This window comes from Erinaceus europaeus, chromosome X (assembly GCF_950295315.1).
Source record: "Erinaceus europaeus chromosome X, mEriEur2.1, whole genome shotgun sequence".
Taxonomy (NCBI): Eukaryota; Metazoa; Chordata; class Mammalia; order Eulipotyphla; family Erinaceidae; genus Erinaceus; species Erinaceus europaeus.
The window spans coordinates 104,139,517-104,161,237 of NC_080185.1; the positions used below are offsets into that span (position 1 = coordinate 104,139,517).

Sequence of the window (21,721 nt, forward strand, 5' to 3'; positions counted from 1 at the left end):
GATCAAAACATGAACAAATTCAGCTGAGTGGACTGCTGTCTTTCATTTGAAAGACAGGTTTGACTTGAATAATTCCTGGACAAAAGCTGTAGACACTGAAGTTATTGAGAAAGCAGCATAAGAGAATAGAAATATTTTATTTCCAATAGTCAGAGTTATACCCCCTACTCCATGTACGTTTAAAATCAACAAGAGTACTAACAATATACTCTGGGTTGAATCCTCTAGTGGCCTTATATTTCCTCCAATTTATTATTAATATGCTGTTGAAATTTACAGCTTTCCACCCCTAACACTGTAACTTGAATGAACTCACTTTTGTCTGGCATTATTAGGAATATGGTAGTCAGAAACCTGTTAGAATTAACAGTGTAAATTTAAACATAATTTAAGCATCCTGCAACAGTTTTTACACCTTTTGCTGAAACCATATATACTGAGAAAATAATTTATGGAAATATGAATAACTATTTCTTGCTCTATAATTTATTATTAATTATTATTAAACTTGGTATCACACCTTGTGCTTAGATATAAGACTATGTCTATGGTTAAGTCCAAATGTTCTGTAGTTCTCCCTCTCCCCCTCCCCTCCCCCCCTCCACTCCCCCTCCCCTAGGGTTATCGCTGGGGCTTGGTGCCTGCACTAAGAATCCACTGCTCCTGGAGGCCATATTTTCCCCATTTTGTTGCCCTTGTTTTTTATTGGATAGGATAGAGAGAAATCAAGATGGGAGGGGAAGACAAATGAGGAGAGAAAGGTAGACACCTGCAGACCTGCTTAAGCGCCTGTGAAGTGCCCCCCCTGCAAGTGGGTATCTGGTGGCTTGAACCGAGATCCTTACACTGGTCCTTGCGGTTTTACAACTTGTGGTTAATCCACTGTGCTACCATCTGGCCCCTAGTTCTCTGTTTTTTTATAGATTATATTTTTCATCAGGAACATGGAATATGACTTTTACATTTTTATAGAACAGAATGCCAGATTGTGAATAGTTTTTTGGGATACATTTACCATTTATTCAATGGCCAGATGTATGAGTAGAAGTATCAGATTGGTAAAGTTGAGAGCTGGGGAGAGAAATTGCTAGGGAAAACCTATTTTGTGCTGTGTGCCTGGTTATAGCCCTAACACCAAATGCAGGTGCTATGTTACCAGAGAAAGCTCTGGCGCTGGGGACAGTCTGCCTGACCATCTGTCTGTGTCTGTGCATCCATCCGTCAGTCCATCTGTCCGTCCATCCATTTTCATGAAAAAAGCATCTTGGAACTGTGAAATTGCACATATGCAAGGAACCAGATGTGCCCCACCAAACAAAAATAAAGATTTCATATTCTTCTTGAATATGAAACTTAATTTAATGGTGATGGGATTTTTATGTGTCTATAAAAATGACTGCCCAAAGAGAAAAGTGACCACTTATTTATTATTTATTTACATATTTATTTATGTCAGCAAGGTTATCGCTACTTCATCACTTGCAAAGCTTTCCCCCTGCAGGTAGGGGCCAAGGGCTTGAACCTGGATCCTTGCGCACTGTAAGGAGCTCTCAACCAAGTGTGCCATCCACCACCCAGCCTCTGTAGTCCGTTCTTTGTCTCAGGAGCTTAGACTTTCTCATTTATCAAGGAGTTGAGTATCATTTGTTATATCCAAAGCAGTATTAGGTTTGCGAGGTCTGGCCTCAAGTTTGGGAGGAAATACATGTAAGGATTTTTGTGGGTTTTAAATTAGCCTTAAGTTTTACTGCATTTACTTGTGTGGTGATTCTGATAAAGGTTGTCATAAGGACAGTAATTGTCCTTTAGCTGATAGAGGTTTGCCAGTTTAGCTCTCACCTAGTTGTATACAATGTTTCTTCTCCTCCTTCTTTTTTCCTTTGGTCTGTTTCCATAAACACCCCCCCCCCCCAATCCTGTTTCTGAGGCCCACCCTTGGGCCAGCGCTTGTACTTTCTTGGCAACAGTGCTGGTGCTGTCAGAAGAGATTAGGAGATACAGCTACTTTCTTTTGTGTAGTTATTTGAGCAGATATAGTGATTGATGGAAGTGAAATAGGTAGGAGAGGAGGGTGTCTAGGTGTTAAGTATTAAAGATTGGATTAAACTATTTATGTTCCCTTCTTTAGTCCTTTTTTCTTGCTTTCCCAGTTATTAGGTCTAAGTCTAATTACAGTGGAGTATTGAAGACACTTTTACTTTGAGGTATGTAGATGCCTCTAATTTATGATTAGGTGCATACATATATCCAGTTCCCTAAGTCCTAGCCTATATCTAGGGTCTGTAACTTTATTAGTGTGTCATTTGAAATGGAACTAGGTAGTCAACTGTGTTAGAAAAGATCTCACCAGATTATTGTGTTTGGAAGGTTGACATCTCAGGCTTGGCATCTCTGGATGACAGAAGTTGAGAAATAAGAGCAGAAAGGGAAACACAAAGCAGAACTTGGACTGGCTCTGGTGTATTGTGCCAAAGTATAAGACTTGGGGGGAGGGTTCAGGTCCACCATAGCATTTAAAACATTTCTAAAAATAGTTTTCTTCTCAGATACTGAGTTTCCTACAACCTTTGACCAAATAGATCAGACTCATCTGGTCCTGTCAGTATCTATTAAGTAGTTATTAGTAGATAACATTTAATGACATAAATCATGGTGAGGTCAAGTATAGTGTAGTAAACCCTAAGCATGGAATTTTCAAAGTAAACCAAGCTTCTAAGTAACTTGGTTATAATAATAGTGATCTATGACTTCTTAAACTCTAATACTACAAGAGACCTTCCTCGTTCTCCTTAAAATATTTATTTCTCTTTGTCTTGTCACCTCTGAGACTTTGGTTGTATTTCTTGATGTTTCTTCCCTTGATCCCTTACCATGTTATACTGCCTCTGCTGACCTCAGCTAATTGTTTATTTTTTAAATATGTTTTCTTTTTTTTTCTTTTTACATTTTTTTTAATTTAAGAAAGGATTAATTAACAAAACCATCGGGTAGGAGGGGTACAAATCCACACAATTCCCACCACCCAATCTCCATATCCCACCCCCTCCCCTGATAGCTTTCCCATTCTCTATCCCTCTGGGAGCATGGACCCAGGGTCATTGTGGCTTCATTACTCAGGTGACACCTTTCCTTTCATAGTATACTCTAATTCCATCTCAGGTGGTTCACTTTCTAACAAAGTCCCAAAACCTAGATATACACCAGTTTCTGTGAGAGAGAGCATATGTTCACATGTATCCATAAACTACTGCAAAATATATACCTGAAAGCAGAAGTACACTAGAGTTTGCAGTGAGTACCCCCCTAACACTTCCTCTCCACTATTCCAAGCTTTGGGTCCATGATTGCTCAACAATTTGTTTGGCTTTGTATGTTAAATATGTTTTCATCCTAACTATTCCTTTCAGAAAGCATTTTTTAAATTCTTTTAAAACATTTTTATTTATGAAAAGGAAACATTGGCAAAACCATAGGATAAGAGGGGTACAGCTTCACACAATTCCCACTACCAGATCTCCCTATAACAACCCCTTCCCTGATAGCTTTAACCCTCTGGGAGTATGGACCCAATATCATTGTGGGATGCAGAAGGTTGAAGGTCTGGCTTCTGTAATTGCTTACCCGCTGAACATGGGCGTTGACAGGTCGATCCATACTCCCAGCCTGTCTCTTTCCCTTGTGGAAAAGATGGGCTCTGGGGAAGTGGAGCTCCAAGGCACATTGGTGGGGTTGTCTGTGCAGGGAAGTCTGGTCGCATCCTGTTAGCATCTGGAACCTGGTGACTGAAAAGAGAGTTAATATACAAAACCAAAAAAACTGTTGGACAATTATAGACCTAAAGGCAGGAGTAGTGCAGGTGAAGCATTGGGGGGTCCTCCATTTTGTAGATAGCTAGTAGGCATATTTTAATTATATTTCAAAGGGACTGTAGCTATACTATTGTTTTTTTTTTTTTGTTGTTGTTGTTTTTTTGCCTGAGCCTGAACTCTGATATGCAGTTGAATCCTAATTATTGTCTGGGGAGATGATGTCATGGCTGGGAAAAAGAGAAAGCATTTTTTTTCATAGAGCTATTGATACATCATCTATGCTTATAATTGGTTCACCATTCTTCTTTTTGAACAAAATTTTAGTTAAAAACACTCTCATAACTTTTATGTGATTATCCTTGCCAGTAGTTCTTAAGACCTCTCCAGTGCTAAACATGCCATCCTATATCATATAAATAAATTAATTTATGGTCTTTCCCAATTTGCCATTAAAATTAAATTCCCTCAGCATATTTTCAGTCTGAACCTTAGTTTAATCATCAAATAACAATTTTGAAATATAGAGCACCATTTGGTTAATTGCGCAGATTAAAGGTTTTATTAGAAATTTTGAAAGTCATAGCTCAAATAACTTTGAAAATTAACTGTATTATTTTGCTACCCACATCTAAAATTGGTGTTTGAGAATGGGTCTTGCATATCAGTGCAATTGGTTTTATGTAGTAAATTTATGATCTACAGCAACATAAAATGTTGTAGGCACTGAAAATTTAAGAGAGCATAGTCAAGTTAGCTGTTGGGATCTCTCCCATATAATTTATAAAGTAAAAGATTTGAGCTAGGCAGATATCTATAGTGTCTTTCCCATTTTAAATGTCTGGTAAGTTCCTCTTTGCTTGAAATTTTATATAAAACTCTGCATTCCAACTTTCTGCCCTATATCACTCTCAGACTGACCTGTAATATTATAATGAGAATACAATTCTCTTCTACTGAAAGAGACTGACTTTTGGAATGAGTATATTTCACTCACCTTGTATGTATGTGATTTCAGTGCCATGAACATAAAACACTTAGCATCTTTATGACACATCGATTATCTACTGACTCAAAATGATATGGCATGTTAAGGGAAATTCAAATTATTTTCCTAAAAATATCCTTGGTGTTCTTCACTCTTTGTTATAGAACATGTTTTATTACTTCTTGTCCAATGATGTTAGAGGAAGGTCATTTGGATTCAAATAAATAAATTTCACTGTTTCCTAGATGTCTGCAGATGCAGTTAATTCACATAGTTCCTCAAACTTCTTGTTGGTTCTTAGTCCTGATGTTAACATGTAACCTTTCTTTCTGACAGTGTGTAAGGAGGATAATTTGGTGTCATAGAAAAAAATGCATAAAGTTAAACAGACAGTTTTATTGAGTAAGTCTCGTTAATTATACAGTATGTTTTCTTTCAATGAAATATTACATTTCAAGGGGCCAGACGGTGGCGCACTTTGTTGAGCGCATGTTACAGTGCGAAAGGACCCGGGTGCAAGCCCTTGTTCCCCACCTGCAGGGGGAAAGCTTCGCAAGTGGTGAAGCAGGGCTGCAGGTGTCTCTCTGTCTCTCTCCCTCTCTATTACCCCCTTTCCTCATGATTTCTGGCTGTCTCTATCCAATAAATAAAGATTAAAAATTAAAAAATTAGATTTGAATGTCTTTTTCATTTTAACTAATTGTGTTCATGACTCTTAACTTCTGTATCTATTCAGGATTTAAAATGTTTTTAAATTTATTTTCCCTTTTGTTGCCCTTGTTATTTTTATTGTTGTAGTTTTTATTGTTGTCTTTGTTGTTAGATAGGACAGAGAGAAATGGAGAGAGGAGGGGAAGACAGAGGGGGCGAGAAAGATGGATACCTGCAGACCTGCTTCTCTGCCTCTGAAGTGACCCCCTTGCAGGTGGGGAGCTGAGGGCTCAAACTGGGATCCTTTGCACTGGTCTTTGCACTTTGTGCCACGTGTGCTTAACCTGCTACGCTACCGTCCGACTTCCAGTATTGCATATTCTTACACCACCATATTTTTGTCTTTAGTGCATATGTAACTAGTTTTAAGTTTGGCTAACAATGAACAGTTAACATTTTTTATTATATACTATATTATAATATATGAAAATGCTTCCCCTCTATGGTTGTGAAACTCAGTTATCATTCTATATGTGTGTATAGTAATGTTGACCTGGGGGTTAAGGGGGTGAGAGAAAAAGAGAGAGATATGAAAATGAATGTATTTCATTTGATTGTAAGCCGATTTATCGATAGTTTATCAAATGTTAAAAAGCACTAAAAGATCATGTTATATGCAATTTTGGGTATTTCATATTATGACTTTATACATTTGCATGTGTATACAAATACATGTTCCTAATTACAAAACCAAGAGTAAAAACCATCATTTGGAAATGGGAGAACTCGCCTAAATTGCAAAGTGAATGGCCTAGAATTAAGCACAGTTCCAATGGCATTGTAGGACACTGGCATTGCTGTGCTTCTCCTCTATACCTCCTTCTCTGTTTGCCACAGTGTTCTGTGCACTGTTGTGCACCCTGGTGATTGCAATCAGAATTCAAAGAAAATACTAAGCTTCAGTTTCAGGATAGTAGTAGTAGAGTATGAAGCCCACCCTGGGCTTTTAGAAGTAAAGAGCCTAGTAATTGAGTCAGTCTACCCCCTTTTTATCAGAGATTTAGTAATGATTGAAAAGAATGTGGGATAAGAGAGGTACAGTTCCATGCAATTCAGATCACCACAGTTTCATGTCCCACCCCCTCCATTGGAAGCTTCCCTATTCTTTATCCTTCTGAGGGTATGGGCCATAGATTTTTATGGGGTACAGAAGGCATCTGGCTTCTGTAATTGCTTCTCCACTGGATATGGGCATTGAGTCTATAACCCTAAGAGAGCTGTGTTAATCAGTTCTATTTTAGGTATGGCTGAACTCAATCCTCAGAGATAGTAACTACTCTTTGTGGAATATTATAGTCTATAACTCATTGACTAGCTATTTGAGAATGGTGATGCCTGGTTTATAGGCCTCCACATTTAATCGCTCTAAGAGATACTAGCTTCCAGTATTAAAGATAAATAATTAGCAAATGTCTCTTTTTCCTCATGTTTTATTGGCTTAACATGTAATTTTAAGGGAATCTTAATTATTTATTTTATTCATCTGAACATATTTAAAATCCATTTCAATTATATTCTATTAAGTGGAGGAATATTAGTGTAGAAGAGTTGGGTTAGATAGACTCAGAGATTATTGAATGTAGCTCAAAATTTGCATTCAATATCTAGCAGCCACGGGGACTTTTGGTAATGACCAGTTGATTTTCATTATGACTTTTTGGAGTGGATTTTTAGATTAATAATTTGTTATACACACATATAGAAACTTCTGTATTACAGGATCATTTTACCATTGCATTGTATGCTTTTATCACAGAAATAATAATGATAAAGGCATACAATTTATTTACTTGCTTATAGCAATGATCAAAATCTACATAAGTTAAAGGTTCATCATGAATTAAAGTTATTTTACAAAATAATTTTTGGACTATTTTATAAAGTATCTTTATGAATAATTTCTATTTTATGATATAATTTTTCATATAAGGTTTTTTTATATTTCCAATTCATCTTTATAATATTTGATGTTGACTTTTGCCTTTACCTTTATTTGAACAGCTACCCTATATTATAGTAGGTACAAATGAGAAAATATTGCAATGTTTACAGAACTCAATTTTATTAGTCAAATATTCAGTAGCACAATTTTTCCATAACATTAGCTATAATAACTAAAATATTGGTTTGTATTGTCACAGTCTCTGCGTTCTGGATCCTGTATATATAAAAATACACCTTTTCCGTGTTAGCACTATCGCCTTGTATTGCAAATAAAAGAAGCTTGTTCATGGTAATAGAAAAAGTACTTAGGAAAAATGTTCTTGGATTCTTAAAACCTGCATTTTCTTTTCAAATAAAGGAATACTTAATTTGGTCATGTAACAGTGATTGTGTACAAAGTGTACCTAAGCTTGGTGTTTTTGTAAGTTTTCTTTTAAAATATAAATGTGTGTTCTTTCTGCTTTTATTTTGGCAGAAGTTGTTAATGAACTATGTAATTATCCTTTGAGTCTCATTGATTGTTTCTGAATAATTAATCCATGCTGGTCTGCAGAACATGAAAGCCATGCACTACACATACTCTTTATCTCTTTAATAGAAAATTTTGTAGTACACAAAGGCATGCAGGTCTATGCTGTACCAACCTCCATATAGTTATTTGTCTCTATAACCCCCATTTCTGATAAGGTCCAAGAGATGAGTTGGCTACACAATTTTTTTTAAAGTTCATGTGCTTAGTTAGTATCCTGCATAAGAGTAAAGCTATCCTGTTGTTGCCATCCATGTTCTTAGCTAATAAAGTAAGCCTAATCACCTCCCATTCCATCCCATTTTCCTGAAGGATACACTATCATCTGTATCCCCCCGCCTCCTTTTGGAGTAGCATTCTCTTGAAAATATAGCCCATAAAATTGGCATCCAGTTGCTTGTTAGTGGACATTTAGGCGGCATCCACTGTTTGGCTATTGTGAATCCTTTAGCGATGATCATAGGTGTGCATGCGATTTTTTGAATTTGTGCTTCCATGGCCTTTGGATATATGCTTTGGAGTGCTATTGTGGGATCAAAAGGTATTTCTATTTTTATTTGAGATACTATCATTTTTTACAATATTAAATTATCTTTATTTATTTATTAGATAGAGACAGCCAGAAATCAAGGGGCGATGGAGTGATAAAGAGGGAGAGTGACAGAGAGACACCTGCAGCACTGTTTCACCACTTGCAACACTTTACACCTGCAGGTGGGGACTGGGGGCTGGAACACAGGTCCTGGGGCATTGGAATGCACGCTTAACCAGATGTGCCAACACCCGGCCCCCTTGAGATATATTATATACTAATATATATATTTTACTATTGACTATCAAAATTTGCATCCCTAAGCACTTGACGTATATTGGGTGTAACTTGAACAAATGGTAGCAGTTTTGAACTGTGTTTATGAAGCAATTTCTTAACAGGAGACATTATACATACTGTATCACTACTGACATCTATCTGTGGAAGTTAGAATTAAGTTATTGAGTCCTCTGTGATTGTTCTCCCATTTACCCAAATCCTTCCTTCCTGTATTTCCCAGAAATTTCTGGTAAATCAGTAGTGAGTATCTTGGTCCCAAGTCTATTTTAGGTATATTCCAAGGGGCCCATGAGTTTACTAATTTTTACCTGAGTCTGCCAGCTAACCATACAGGTGGGCTTAAAGTATTGTCTAGGAAGATGATGTCAGAGTTGAGAATAGGACTAGAAAGCTGGATCAGGCAGAGAGTAGCTCCTAAATATGGGAAAAGTATATAAATACCATATGCAGCACAGGAGCCTGTGTAACCTCTTCATCCCTGTAGATCTGAGCTCACATTCCATGGTCATAGCTAAGAACATTCTAAACCACACTCAGTACACGACCTTCTTCCTTGAGAAGGTTTTTTTTTTTTTTTCTTTTCTGTATCCCAATAAGAAGTGAACAGTGAATTGGTGGCTTCTGGAGCAACAAGGTTTTATTTTATTATTATTTAAATAAATATTCTATTTATTAATGAGAGGGATAGAAGAGAGAGAACCAGATATCTCTCTGGTACATGTGGTGGGGGGGGATCAAACTCAGGACCTCATGCTTGATAGTCCAACACCTTATGCACTGCTTCTCCTCCTGGACTACAGCAATGAAGTTTTATATGTCAGATAATATTCATGTTCTGAAGTGATGACCACTGAGGATCCTTGTTAGTAAACCTATCATTTCAAAGAGTTCTGTTGCCTGTCAAAAATGTTAGTAACAAGCCGGAGTTGAAAAAGAGCATAGTTCTAAACCAGGAAGATTCTTTATTGATCCTTTTGGAAATTTAAATATATTCACTAATTTTATTCCAATAAAACTTTCCTTTAGAGAACTTTCCTTGAATAGCATCCCCCCTATCTATCTATCTATCTATCTATGGAGTAATAGGATTTTGATATGACCTTTAAATTTTACTTAATTTATTAAGGATTCATTTATTAATACTTCCTATAATTTAACTTAAATTTATAGAGTATGATTGCTATATCTGTTAAACAATGGCTTATTCTATAAATAAACATTTGCAAAATACAAGACAATAGAATAAGTGCTGGGATAACTTAGCAAAACAAGCAAACAAAAAGACTTTAAACTGCATTTTAACTTCCAGAATGATAGTATTTATCTCCTTTAGCTTCTTTATCTCCAAGATCTTTACCAATAAGTTGAAGGCACTAAGTTTACTTCTAGCTTTGATAATCCCTTCCATTGCAATTTAAGTCAACAAAACTTAAGTCAGATAAAACAATTTGATTTGGTTTCACTCTAGTGCTGTTTTGCTGAGGGTCAATTTACCAACAAACAGGAATAGTTTCTCATTATTTTCCTTTGCCGCACCAAGCAGTCGTTACTGAAGTCGTTCAAGCAATGTGTGACTTCTGTTTCCTGCTTCTCCTAGATTTCACAGGCTGTCACCACCAGTCAGCCATCACTAACACAGACAACTGTAATGGAAACGGTTACTATGGTGACCACAAGGGAACAAATCCTGGTCAAGCACACCCAAGAGGAACTCCCACCACAGCCTCCCCAAAAGAAGCGGCAGATTATTGTGGATTCTGAAATTCGGAAAAGGTGAGAGAATTTCACCCTTGCACATTTCTTCTAGTATGTGAGGAGTGGATTTTAAGGAAGAAAGAGCATTTACAACAGTGCTAATGGCTGTGCTTTTTTCTTTGGACTGTCTTTCCAGAATATTCAAGTACATTTAATATAAGTTAAGTTACTAAGATAAAAATATGGCATGAGGTTTGAAACATGCCCAGCTTATCACTGTTCCACACCAAAGTTATTGCTTATTGGAAATATGAATTTCTGTATCAAAAGCACAACCCTGGGTATTGTGTTTCCAAGGGCATATACTAATCCTTAAAGTTCACTTTTATGTCTTTCAAAGAGCTTTCTTTCCTGTTCAGCACCTACTTTTGCAATACATATCTTTTTCCAGTAATGGAAAGTACATTTTTCATGAAGAAGATGTACACTTATAATAGAGGATATCCATTCAGCTGGTTTATGAGAACATAATGTCTCAATCTGTGCGTCCTAAATCAGGTGTAATTACAGAACAGATTTCCTGTTCTTTGATATTTATAAAGTCTTATCTTGAAGGTATTGGAATTGGTAACTGATCTTTTATTTGTGACTGTCTTCTAGGAGACTTTTCCAACATGTTACATTTTATGTAAATTAACAGTGCATTAGGCTGGGCATAAAATTTCATAAATGCAACAATAGCACGACAGACAGCAGTGACACTATGTCCTTTTCATTTCAGTTATTATGATTCAAAGATTAAGAATGCACATTGAAATATGCCTTATGTTTCTAAACAGCAGGAAGGCACAGAACATTTGACATTAGAATTGGTATATACAAGAATTAATAACAAGGAAACGTATATCTTAAGAAAGCATCTTAGGTATTCTAGGTGAAGGAAAAACACCAGGAGAAGTCATTCAAATACTTTAATTTTAACTTCTCCATTTATTTGAGACTTAGAACTTACTTTTATAGTCCCACTGTCAAACCACTGATTCCATGGACCAGAGGACAGCTCACTCAGTAGAGTATGTAGATTGCCATCATAAGGCCCTGGGTTAGAACACTGGAGCCATACATGGGGTTATCGGCATGGTATGGTAATGAGGAATTTGATGGGGAATAGTGCTGTGTTGTCTCTGGTGTCTCTCACCTGTCTTCTCTCAACTAGAATGAAGGCATTAACCTGTCTAAGGCATCTTAGTGCTGCTGATACATATACTTGAGATACATTTAAGTATACACCCATAAATACGTATCTTTTAACACATATCTAGAAAGGGTTTAGGAGGTGGCTCCCAGATTGGAGCATATACATCAACATGTGCAAAGACCTGTGTTCAGACCTCTGGTTCCCACTGGCAGAGACAAAGCTTCATGAATGGTGCAGCAGTGTCTCTCTTTCTCTTTCCATCTATATTTCTCTGTGTCTATCAAAAAGCATGCATGCACTCACTCGCTCACTCACACAATTTTATATCCGTTCATTGATGTGTAATATTTGTCTGCTTTCCCAGTGCCTGATGGATAAAGGAGACTGAAAGGCCCACAAAGCTTAAAAATTACTCCCATTTGGCCCTCAGGAAAATAGTTTAATGACCTTGTTGCAGTCACATGCTTCTTACAAACTTTTTTCTGTTCGTGGCACCGTCTTCCAAGAGACTTTATCATGATGGTGGTTTAAATTTCAGTATTAACCAAGGAAGACATAAAAAGAAAATGAAATCAGAACTTCAGTGCATTTGTTTTGTTAATTCAAGCACATGGACTAAATATGTGCCTATAAACAATGAATAGTGGGCACATGATTCCCAGCAGTCATTCAAGCAAAATAGTCTAGACACCTTTTTGTGTAACCCTAATACAAGAATTCAGAGCACACTGATATTTTGTTATCTTCATCTTAAAACTTTTGTTCTTGACTCTTGTTTGGAGATTGTATTTGGTAAAACAAACAATGAAACAAACAAAAAACATGTCCTCACTACTGTGTTTCAGGAAATTATAGCTAGTAATGAAATATTTTTTCCCTAAAGTCTGTTTACATCATATGCTCTCAACAATTTTTGTATGTTCCTGGAATGAGCTGTACAAGTGGAAATATATATAAAAAAACTATATTACTTGGGGGCCAGGCGATGGCACACCTGGGTAAGAGCACTCACTACAGTGCTCAAGGACCCAGGATCAAGCCACTGGTCCCCACCTGCAGTTGGAAAGCTTCATGAGTGGTGAAGCAGAGCTGCAGATGTCTCTTTGTCTCTCTTCCTCTCTATCCCACCAAATCCTGTCTCAATTTCTCATTGTCTCTATTCAATAATAAATAAAATTATAAAAAGAATGCATTACTTAGATAAAAGTTTACCCTTATTGAGCGTTTTATTATATACTGTAGGTGACATACACTATCTGAATTGATCATTTTTTTCTCCCCTGTATAGTTTTTATTATATTTTTACTGTTATACACAACCAGTGAGTACCTGAACTGTGTAGTAAAATATGTCTTCACTAGGTATATTATTGAGGTTATCTAATGTCGTGGTTCGCTAAGCCTGTTACAGATCACTATTCTTATCCCATTAGAATTTTACATAGTGCCACCTTTCCCTCTCAAATGTACAATAACATGTACTGTCAGTATAATGTTTGACAGTGTAAAATTTAGAGAAAACAAAGCAAATGAGTGAACAATTAGGAGCAGTTCAGTTCAGAAAATTATGATTATTTACAGGATGGAATTGGATCCAAACCTTGTAATGGATCAAGCGGCATTGTGTAATGATGGTTCAAGTTCAGTGAATAGAGCACTGAACTTCTGTACAGGAGGTACAGAGTTTAAACCCTGACATCATATATGCGAGAATGATGGTCTGGTTATTCCTCTCATTAACAAATTTTTATTAAAGGAGACATCAAGGAAACATGAATGGACTCCTCATTGTGGGTCAAGTTTCTCTCTCATGATATATGAGAATCACTAGCATTTAATTATTACTAGCATGGCCACACCAGTCTAATGAATACTAACATTTTCATAATGATCTCCTTTACTTTAGATTCAATGAATAAATTTAGTATGTTCTTTTTACTAACATTTAATGTCACAAATTAAGTTTTAAGTCATCACTCATTATAACAAACCGATTTTGATGTTATATGTTTTTTAAACTTTTCATGTATAGTATCATTCATGGACTATGCAGTCAAGAATTGTTTAAAGAAAAATATAGTTTAAATAATTGTTATAGATGAAAATTTATATTCTAGCCACCTTTATGAACAACAATTTGCCTACATCTTTGTGGATTTTTTTTTTCTTTTTAACCAGCTCACTGCTCAGCTCTGGTTTATGGTAGTGCAGGGGACTGAACCTGGGACTTGGGAGCCTCAGGCATAAGTCTCTTTGCATAACCATTATGCTATTTACCCCTGACCTATGGATTTTTTTAATAATGAAAAAAATCAGTCATCTGTAGTCATTCTTACTAGCATTAATTCCATTATGCGTCTTTATTTACTCTTAACTACTAAGTGATTGAAAATTCAGCTTGGCACTATACTGTGGTTTCTTCCTAATCTAACCTGCACTCAATGATTTCTTAATACTTGTTTATTTCCTTTAGACTTTTAAAATTATTTTTATTTGTTTATTGGGTAGAGACAGCCAGAATTGGAGAGGGAGGGGGGATAAGGAGACAGAGAGACACCTGTAGCACTGCTTCATCACTCTCAAAGATTTCCTCCTGCAGATGGGGACTAGGGGGTTGAGCCTGGGTCTTAGTGCACTGTAAATGTGCACTTAACCAGGTGTGACACCACTCACCCCCCCATTGTATATTTTCTATTTTTCTCATATACAGTTTAAATCATTCTCTTTACACTAAGATACAGTAAGTGTTGGGAAACTTTGAGTCACAAGGCAGTTATTCCTAATAGTACTTTTTTCCCCCTCTTCAGTCATCATTTTACATATAGGTAATTATCAGAGTGTGGGTCTCAGATTAGGTTACAACTAGATCTGTTACCTAGTTGATTGGAATTTATGGAGGAGCTTAGTTTCTAATATTTGAATGGACTATTTGGAGACTTCACACAAAAGCATCAACTTTCAGTTTTGTATCAAGCAAGTGAAATCATTGGACTGGATGATAGAATCTTTTTAAAAAGTTAAACACCATCTTCATAAGAATATTTTTCTCTGTAGAGTTTTATCAGATGAGTATCTGATGGTCGGAGACATCAACTCCAGGACAGTGTAATAATGCTTCCATTACATCTTCTGTCATAACAATCGCTTTCAACTGTTGTGTTTGGTTGGTTTTGGTTTTTATTGTTTTTGTTTTGTTTTTTAACAAAAGCACTGCTTAGTTCTGCTTTTCCATTCGGAAAGAGCAGGAATAGATCACTTGCCTTGGGAGGATGCTCTGGTGCCATAGCGTCTCCCATTTGGTGCTGAGAACTGCACCTTTGCCCCACACAGCATTACCATGCACCCTATCCACTGAGCTGGTGTTCCAGCCCTAACTTGCTTTCTTTCTTAAATAACATTGCCCTGGGATTAAACTCAAGTTTGGAAGTTTAGTACTCTCCTCACTGCAACATTTCCTATATCATCAGATTGCATGAAATGGAAACAGTGTTTTTAGGTAGGATTGGCAACGAAATGGTTATGAAGAAGAGTTTCATGCCTGAGGCTCTGAGGTCCCAGGTTCAATCCCTAGTTTCACTATATGCCAGAGCTGAACAGTACTCTTTCTCTATTTTTCTCTGTCTCCCTATCCCCCTCAATTTCTCTCTGCCCTGTTAAATAAAATTGGGGGAGAAGGTCACCTGGAGTGGTTTGTTATTTGCAGTGCTTGCACTGAGGCCAAGTGATAACCCTGGTGGCAGTAACAGCAACAACAGCAACAACAATAAAAGCCCGATGTAGTCATATGCCCCTTTAACCACTAGACTTTTCACCCACTAGAGTAAAGCTTCCCTGGACCAGGACCCATATCTTCTCAATGTCCTGGTACAGGCTTCTCTGTGTGGTAGATTTCCAGGACTTGTTTCAAGGGTAAGTGTCCCACAAAAGGAACTGGTCCTTTCAGAGAACACATAGAGCTCAGACTATAGCTGAAACCATTGTTTGAAAATGTATTCTTTCCAAATGCAGTGCCATAAGAGATGCCACTGAGAGGAACACAGTGCCATGTACCCAAATCTGTGAGACAGAATTTTGGTTCATCCCCAAGTCCTGAAAATGGCTCTCCATATTTACTCAACTAAAAGAAGAATAGTTGAATGGGGTACTATTTTTTTTTTTTTACTCTGAAGGTATGGACTACTTCATTTCTCTGACTTCTGGTTTCTTCCCTTGCCTTCTTATTCACTAGATCAAACAGTGAAAGGTTTCAGGGAGATCACCAGGAGAGTTCCTGAATCACCAGTTCCAAAGACCATTTATTTCTCAGGCCTTGTCCTTCTCAACATTCATATTGTGCTTGACACTGATGATCAGACCCCTTCTGGAAAATGTCCACTCCCATAACTTCTGGCACAGTGTTCTCTCCAATTTCTTATTCTCCCCCCCCCCCCGTCTCTGGTACTGTTGTGTTCTCAGTATTTCCTTGCTAGTCACTGGATACGCATCTCCATTTTTTTTTCTTGAAATACCCCCCCCCCACACACACACACACACAGGACATTTTGTTGTCTTTGCTGGCTATGCATAGCTGATGATTTCAAGGTTGCCATCTCCACTCAGCCTATATCCTGATACTCACACTTGTGTCAGGTCTGTGTCATGCAGATATTTCTTGGGTATCTAGAACTTCAGTTTTTAAATTTTAATTAAGAACTTTTCTTTTGTATACACAAAGAGAAATTGAGTGGGCAGCGGAAAGGAGGTAGAGAGGGAGAGAGAAAGAGAGACACCTACAGGACCTCTTCCCTGTTAGTGAAGCCCAGGTAGTGAGCTAGGATTGCACCTGTGTCCTTATCTATTGTAATCTGTGCATTCTTCTGGGTGTGCCACCACCCAGCCCCTCCTCTCACCTTTCTCTGCCTGCTGCTTCTCACGTCCTGATGATCCTCTTCCTCACTGCTTTCACCAGTCCTAGGGCCAGAAGAGAAGCCAGTGAGTAGTGTCCTTAGTCCAGGAAGTTTTAGTATTTAAATTATCAGGTGAAATGAGCTGCTCTGTGTGCTTTCTTTCTTTCTTTCTTTCTTTCTTTCTTTCTTTCTTTCTTTCTTTCTTTCTTTCTTTCTTTCTTTTCATTAGACTATTTTAACTTTTCTTTAGACCACTCACTACAAACACAGAGGTCTCCGCCTAGGAACTACTGTGTGTTTGAGTGGCGCTCCCCTCTGCTTCAGCTTTAACTAACACTGCGTGTTTGTGATCTACAAATACCTTCATGTCCCTGGAGGTTCTGTTCCTTTGCATCTACTACTCTAGCTACTTAGGAGTTCCTTTATATTACTCTTTCTTTCTTTCTTTCTTTCTTTCTTTCTTTCTTTCTTTCTTTCTTTCTTCTTCCCTCCCTCCCTCCCTCCCTTCCTTCCTTCCTTCCTTCCTTCCTTCCTTCCTTCCTTCCTTCCTTCCTTCTTTTTTTTTATTTCCTCCTGTCACCAAGATGCCATGTCTCTCTAGGAATGTAACCCTTTGGCATTTCCCAACCTGCTTAGTGCTTTCATTCCAATACTGAGTCAGGGAAAGCTCACCTGGGAGACAATGTGTTTATTACTTTGGTTTGAGTTCCAGCAGTGCATAGCAATACTATGGCACTTGGGAAAGATCTGGCGATACCCTGTTTTATTTTTTTCTATGTTTCTATATATAAAAGAGAAAGAATGAAAAAAATTCATCATTTAAATGATAAAATAACACTTGTGTGAAGCCATGTGTTATTATATGCACCCCATAGACACACACTCTTTGAGAACATTATTTTATAGATATTCTTCATATATATGTATCTGTATATGTGTATTGTATATGTATCTGTATATGAATATGTATATGTATATGTATATTAGTGCTAGCTGTGAACTCTTTGAGGACAGGACCACAATCATTTTCACCTCCAGATCTGCAAAGCTTAACTCAGTGGATATCCTACAGTAGATGTTCAGAAAGTAATGGCATCTTATTAAATGGATATTTGCCTGAATCTTATAAGGAAAACATAATGGCACATGTATTGGGAAAGTGGAAAACTGCAGCAGGTGATGAAGCAGCTCAGAACAGAAGTGATATCAGAGAGTCGTGGGATGTCCCTTGAGGTGGAGAATTGGTACAAGTTGGTGATCCTAGGATTGTTCATCCAAAGTTGGGCCCTTCCTAAGGACCCTTATCACTGCGGGGCATGGGATCAGACCCACGAGGAGAGGCCCATACTGAGCAAAGTAAATTCAGCATGGAGATGCCTCTGCTCTGGAGATGCTGCTCAACGTGGAGTACAAGGGAGACTGGCTTGCTTATTCCATGAGTCTCTCCACTCACACACCCAGCTAGAAGTCACAGGGCAAGTGGAGGTGGGAGGCTCGTGTCCTCCTGATTCACAGAGGCCAAGAGAAATGCGAGTTTAGTATCTGGGAGTAGATGGGCTGATGACAGTACACATGATATCTGCTTGTCTCACTCTCAATCAGCTTTCCAACTAGCAAGTGAAATTTAGAGGGTTTTCTTTGTTCTCCCTCACACCAGGAAAATTTTGTCTTAACATCTCTCTCTTGGATTGCTTAGATAAGAATTCACATCCTTTTTTTCCAGGAGAAAGTTGAGCTCTGAGCTCACAGAGAAAATCTCGGGCTGCTCTCTTTCCACTGACAGTGTAATGTCATCTCTAGTCTGAAACCCCTTCCTGCCTGTTAGTTTGCACACTTCAGGCAACCACACATATAAAGAATGATACCTAATTCCTGTGGTCTGAATCGTACATCCCCTCCCTCCGTCCAAGGTCATATCTTGATCACTTAACCCCAGTTTGATGGTCATTGGTAGTGGGGCATTTGGAAACTAACTCATTTTCCCTGAGATCTTGTGTGTGGGTCCCTCACCAATGGTATTAGTAACCTGATAGAAGAAATTCCAGAGAGCTTGCTATCTGTGTCTTCTAATTCTGTGAGGACCCAGTGAAAAGATGATCTTTATAAAAAAGGAGGAGCAACAGCTTCCCCAGAGGCACACCTTACTAGGGAAAGAGAGAGGCAGACTGGGAGTATGGACCGACCAGTCAACGCCCATGTTCAGTGGGGAAGCAATTACAGAAGCCAGACCTTCTACCTTCTGCAACCCTCAACAACCCTGGGTCCATGCTCCCAGAGGGCTAGAGAATGGGAAAGCTATCATGGGAGGGGGTGGGTTATGGGGATTGGGTGGTGGGAATTGTGTGGAGTTGTACCCCTCCTACCTTATGTTTTTGTTCATTAATCCTTTCTTAATAAAAAATTTAAAAAAAAAAAAAAAGGAGGAGCAATCCCAACAGAAGATCATCATGTGCGCATGTTAATCTTGATCTTTTGGATTCCAACACTGTAAGGATTCATTTTTCTGTTGTCTAAGCCCCTCTGTCTATGATTCTTTGTGACACCAGCCAGAACTAAGAAACTGAACTTTTAGAGCACTGAGTTTTGTGTTGTGCTTTAGCCAAAACTCATAGAGATGTTCAGTTAGGGAAATAGATGGACTAAAACAACTCCTTACAACAGTGACAAAGGGGCAGTGAGTCCTTGTCAGATTGCTACGGCTTTCTGCATTGCACTAGATAGTTTCTGAACCTTGACTGGAAGTTATTTAAACTTTAAACATCCACAACATAAAAGCTTGTGAAGTTCTTTAAACTCAGCCAGCTTTCACACTGAGAGTATTTAAAGTTTAAATTGCTTCGCACAGGGTCCAAGGCGTCATCCAACTTGTGGAGGGGTTCTTTGAACAGTCCTGTACTGTAGTCAATATGTGTCCAAGTATTTCATGAGTGTGATAGCAACTTTGCTTGTCTTGCTCGATTTCATATTCATTAACTTTTTGCATAAAAGGTTGCTGTGACTTGTGAAACATTGCAGTTGCTTAAGTTATGAATCCCACATAGTCCTCTCTACAGATACTTTGTACTCCGATATGAACTATATTGACGATATACCATGGCAAGTATAGGGAATTCGCAAAGAAGAAAAATTGACTTTCTGTTTAAGCGTCAATTATAGAACACTCATGGAGAAATTAGCACTGGCATGTACAGCTAAAGAATTAGGGTTATACTGGACCCCAGTTCAAAATCAGGGAATCATCTGTCTGTAATCCCAGCTTCCTTGGGCTAGTGAGTATTGCTGTTTTCCTGAGGCAGAAGTATATATTATAAGATGTAAGGGGAAGGAGTGCAGTTGAAAAGATAGCTTGGGCTCACCATGAAACTGAGTGTACCTAATGCCAGGGAAAAGAATCTGAAATTCATTCAGCTCTTGGAGAGGGAGCCAAAGCGTATTTTTGCTAGTGAGTAAAGCCATATTTCTTTTGTGATACACTCCATTTTGGCCCCTTCTGAAGGGTTGGGGATGATAGGTAATGTTATCTTTACTTTATTGGCTAAGGTGATGGGGATTTAGAGTGTGTAGTGATGGACAAAAAGTGCATTTTTCTAGAGAACCAGGAAAATCACTATTTCAGTGTTTTGACACTAGATAGTTACTTTTTTAACAGCTAATTTCTACCGTGTTAGAGACAAAGTCTCCATTAACATATAAATTAATGAGAACTGCTGTTTTCCAATAAAACTTTATTTAAAAGGTAAGTGGGTGGTGGTGCTTCACCTGGTTAAACACACATAGTACTATGTGCAAGGACCTCAGGTTGAGCCCCTTCTCCCCACCTGCAGTGCGAATGCCTCGCCAGCTGTAAAGCAGTTCTGCAGGTGTCTATCTATCTATCTTGGTATCTCTGGTACCAAGCCCCAGCAATAACCCTGGAGGCAAGAGAAAGTAGGTGGAGAGCCAAATGTGCTCATATTTTTCCTGTTCTTCCAAAAAAAAAAGTTGGAATAGATTACTTTTCATTTGATGATTTTTATTTTTTATTGTCATTGTTAGTTTTTTGCATTTTTAGTTTTAATATTGATTTTACCTTTTTGTAAAGATTTAATTTTGTATTATCTTTATTTACTGGATAGACACAGCCAGAAATCAAGAGGAAAGGGGAAGATAGGGAGAGAGACAGAACAACACCTGCCATACTGCTTCACTACTTGCAGAGCGTTCCCCTTGCAGGTGGGGACTGTGGACTGGAACCTGGGTCCTTGAGCTTTGTAAAATGTGCGCTCAACCAGGTGCACCACTACCTGGCCTCCTCATTTTTTTGTGATGATAGTGGCTTTCACTAGTCCTTAACAAAACTCTAAAACAAGTACCTCTGCCATGAAATGAGGTGTTTGGTTTATAAGGGTCATGTTGATAATCAGAACTTCTGCCATTTATGTGGCTTCAGTTATATGTGAAGCAATCTTCTAAAACTTTGCACACACAGCATTGTAAAATATCTATTATTATTATTATTATTACTGTTGTTTTCCCCCCCTTTTCACTGGTGCTTCATTCTCTTGGCCAACTTTTCCTTAACTAGGCTGTTACTTTTACTTTATTAAACTATCATTGCATTGTCATGTGTTGTAGGTGTGCTTTATTGAAATTCAGCATGTGTACACACTACATCATATAGTTCACCAACGGAAGTTATGTTCTTCATTATGCATTTTTGTAAATGTTTTATCTTAATTCAGAAAAATGGAAAATAGCTTTTGTGTAGGGCAAATCTTGACATTATAAAAGACACAATTTTAACACACTACACTATTTGTTGAAAGCAAAGGACCTTCCCTTTTCCCATTCCATTCCACCTCCTCCTCCCCTTACCCTCTCTCACTTCCCCTGCCCCTTCTGAAAGGTCAAAGATCACACCACAACACCAGAGATTTTCCCAGGGCCAGAGAATCAGGGTTCAAAATGAGTAGCAGACATGGCAGAGCAGGCCAGGTATGGGCTCAAGTGGTAGTGCTAACATCGTTCTATGCATGAGTTATTGGATTCAGGCCTCCTGGTCTTCCTCTGGGAAATTGCAGAAGGAGTGGCCATATTGTAACTCTCCTCCTCTCTATCCAGTTGACTGTCTGTCTCTTTCTTGCACCCTATGCA

The 21,721-nt window shown here is 38.0% G+C and overlaps 1 protein-coding gene across 7 annotated transcripts in view; it reads left to right on the forward strand.

Annotated features, from left to right (window-relative positions):
- DMD (dystrophin) overlaps positions 1-21,721 on the forward strand; it is a 2,449,111-nt gene that overhangs the window by 867,142 nt on the left and 1,560,248 nt on the right. For all 7 annotated transcript variants that reach the window (XM_060182733.1, XM_060182732.1, XM_060182735.1 and 4 more), the window contains one exon: positions 10,408-10,583. In XM_060182733.1, coding sequence (XP_060038716.1) covers positions 10,408-10,583 — 176 coding nt within the window. The remainder of the gene's footprint in view (positions 1-10,407; positions 10,584-21,721) is intronic.